Raw genomic sequence first — 3,221 nt, 5'->3', positions numbered from 1 at the left:
GTAGTAAACTGTTGTGCAATGTTCAAGACTCACCTCAGCAGTCTGAGCACATGGCCAAAGTCTGTCATGGTATGGGTCGATCTGAAAAAAGCAAAAAAACAAAAAACAAATGTTTAAATGTTAAAATGTTTGTGGCAGAAAAGTTATCAGAGAGGGTATAAACATGGTGAGAAGGCTAATAATAGAAATCTTGCACATGCCTATAGCCCCAGTTATAAAATGTCAATAACTGCAAGGTAGGGTAATTAGCCTACAGGGTATACTTTCGGGTAAAACGTCATTTTGTGGGATTAAGTCTTGATGAAACCGTGGCCCATCAAGAGTTTGTTGTGTTTATCTGAAGTTGGTTGTTTTAAAAAAAAGTAACTATTGTTAACTTTCCCACTCTGAATCTTTTTCTTTTTTCTTTTTTTTGTCTCTGGCAGGGACCAGCCCATCTCGCTCCTGATTGGCTGCCTCTCTCTCCACGCCTGCCTTATTATAGCCCTGCACTCCAATTTGGTCACATAAACATGAGGATACCGTCACCTTAGGGCGCACCGCAGTAACTTTGTGTAACTCTTTCTACTATACCCAGAGAGTCAGCTAGCCACCTCACCCGTGCCAGTCGGACCTGTATGGCCCCATCGATCGCCATGTCAGCTTTGACCGCTGGTTTGAAAACTGAAGACCTCCCTCCCCGCTCGGTTCTCGTCAGCAGAGACGACATGCAGACCAGTCTGAGCCCTGCAGAGGAGACTGTGAAGCCCAAAGTTGCTATTTTGCCCTTCAGCGTCGAGGCACTGATGGCTGATAGGAAACCCAGGCGAGAGGTGGCATCCCCGGATGCCACGTCCGTTCCCGGGACGTCCCAGGCGCTCGGAAAGGGCGCAAGGATGGGCTCTTTCGGTAGTCTGGATACTTCAGTTCCTGCTTTAGCAATGAGCTCCTCGTTTTCAGTGGGTGAGATCATGAACATGCCAGAAGACGTGTTGATTAAACCCGAGAGCCCAGACAGCCAAGAGAGGACTTCATGGATACAGAGTCCTCGTTTTTCTCCCACACCTCCACGTAAGTTTGGTGTCAATGCATCGCCCAGATTATAGAAATAAATAATATCTAAGTTAAATATCTGTTATTTTTTGTTCTTAGTCTTAAATATGTTTGGACTCGTGTGGAATAGGATTTAGGACACTCACACAATTTTTACTCAATTGATTTGTCTTGTGTGGATTTGACATTGCGCGTTGCAATCCAAGGTTTTAAATGAAAGCGTTTTGTCCTCTTACAGGAAGGTTGAGTCCTCCTGCCTGTCCACTGCGAAAACACAAGACGAACAGAAAGCCCCGGACCCCCTTCACGACGTCCCAGCTGCTGGCCCTGGAGAGGAAGTTCCGCCAGAAGCAGTACCTTTCCATCGCCGAGCGCGCAGAGTTCTCCAGTTCCCTCAACTTGACGGAGACCCAGGTCAAGATCTGGTTTCAGAACAGGAGAGCCAAAGCCAAGCGGCTGCAGGAGGCAGAACTTGAAAAACTGAAAATGGCAGCTAAGCCTATGCTGCCTCCAGCTTTCGGGATTTCATTTCCTCTCGGTGCGCACGTCCCCGCGTCTTACGCAGGGTCGCATCCGTTCCAGAGGCACTCGCTGCCGGTTTCCCCCGTCGGACTGTACGCCGCTCACGTCGGATACAGTATGTACCACCTCGCTTGACAGGGACGGAGGACGATGGGCACGTGCAGTGGCACACAAGGGGGTTTAAACTACTTTCTGAGGGCCCCGAGCGAGAGGGGGCCCTTCGGACAAGTGAGGTGAGCGTGTGCTAAATAAAGAGGCATCCTGCCGGTGAGCTCAGTGTCACATCTTGTCAGGGGGCCAAGACCTCCAAACAGACCCCCTTCTGAGGACCTTGAAGTTTATCCACTTCTCTTGACCTCGCCAGTAAGTTCACACACTGCAAAAATAATCCAACTTCATTAGTCATTTAATCTCGAGTCTTAAATCTGTTTGTGTCAGTGGACTTTGAAATAATAATGCCAGTGGAGAACGAACTGATACTAGAAATCTTACTTCAGAAAAATAAGTGTGAGAGTGTGAGACTAAATGACTTTAAGATGGATATTTTTGCGGTGCAGAGGTGGAAAACCATTTAGTACCTGTAGGGCGAAATATTACGAATGGACAGTCAAGTATGGACACTAGGCTGTGCCCCAGTGTGTCAAAGATAGCCCACTCCTACCTTCATGGCTGCTTACAGCCAGGTGACAGGCTATTATACCGGCTTCTATGAGTAAGTCAGAGACTATTGCGCAGCTTGACAAACTTAAATTGGGCTTCCATGCATCAGTGGGCCGCTGTCACACTGCAGAAACCATACTTTCCATTTTTTGCATTCATATCAATGCGTAACTACAGTGGGTTACTGAATTCAGTGTCAATGAATGCTCTTTGTGAATTTGGAGAACCACAGCATTTGTTTTTATAACAGCACCGTCTGTTGTTGGAATGATTCCCTTCGGAAGGGATGTGTGTACTGTAAAATAATGTATATTTGAAGAATATCCTCATTTATATTATGAATATATTTGTGACATAACTTAACAATAAATTGTTTATTCTTTTTCATTAAGCAGTTGTTCGTTTTGACTGACACTTGCATGGTGCCTGTAGCCAAAATGTGACTATTTCACAGCAGCAGGAGAAACTGTGCTTGGAAGAAAAAAAAAGTTGTATGTTTAATGAAAACTTCAGGTAGCAATATTTAGGATTTTACAATTCTTTATCTATTTTTAGGGCGAAGTTTAGGCCTTTTGTGAGTGTTGACATATCATCTTGAGACAAGCAAGTTTATATGGGAAGAAGAAGCAGAAGGGGTAATTATTATCAGGCCTTTAAAACCGTGTTTAAAAATAGAAAATAGGAATATTGATCAGCTTGACGACAGCATGATTTAAATATTACGCTTTTTGGAATGTCACTGAGAAGGCTAAAGGCTTTGTGACCCACACCCTAACAATATTGACAATATAATGTCCACATGTCTTCAATTTATCGTCAGGTATTTGATAATTAAACCTTTCACGCTCGTGCTCCTGTGCGCCTTGCAGTGCTGCTGCGCACTGTGAATTTAAACTTGTCACATGTTATTTGGTGGAATGTATTGCTACAGCTGTTGCCTATTGCTTTGAAACAACTAACCTAGATTTCGTTGGCGCCAGAAGAGTTTAGGGGGTGGAGATGGGGTG

General features: G+C 44.8%; 1 protein-coding gene across 1 annotated transcript; it reads left to right on the top strand.

Moving 5' to 3' along the window:
• Positions 1 to 453: 453 nt before the first annotated feature.
• Positions 454 to 2,605, top strand: msx1a (muscle segment homeobox 1a). Its single transcript, XM_044181067.1, has 2 exons — positions 454 to 1,050; positions 1,271 to 2,605. Exons 1-2 carry the CDS (start codon positions 618 to 620, stop codon positions 1,687 to 1,689), a joined length of 852 nt encoding a protein of 283 aa, XP_044037002.1. The 5' UTR covers positions 454 to 617; the 3' UTR covers positions 1,690 to 2,605.
• Positions 2,606 to 3,221: the final 616 nt, after the last annotated feature.

Source organism: Siniperca chuatsi, linkage group LG2 (genome assembly GCF_020085105.1).
Source record: "Siniperca chuatsi isolate FFG_IHB_CAS linkage group LG2, ASM2008510v1, whole genome shotgun sequence".
In the NCBI taxonomy this organism is placed as follows: domain Eukaryota; kingdom Metazoa; phylum Chordata; class Actinopteri; order Centrarchiformes; family Sinipercidae; genus Siniperca; species Siniperca chuatsi.
Note: the sequence above shows the minus strand (reverse complement) of the source record. Positions and strands in the feature narration are given on the sequence as shown.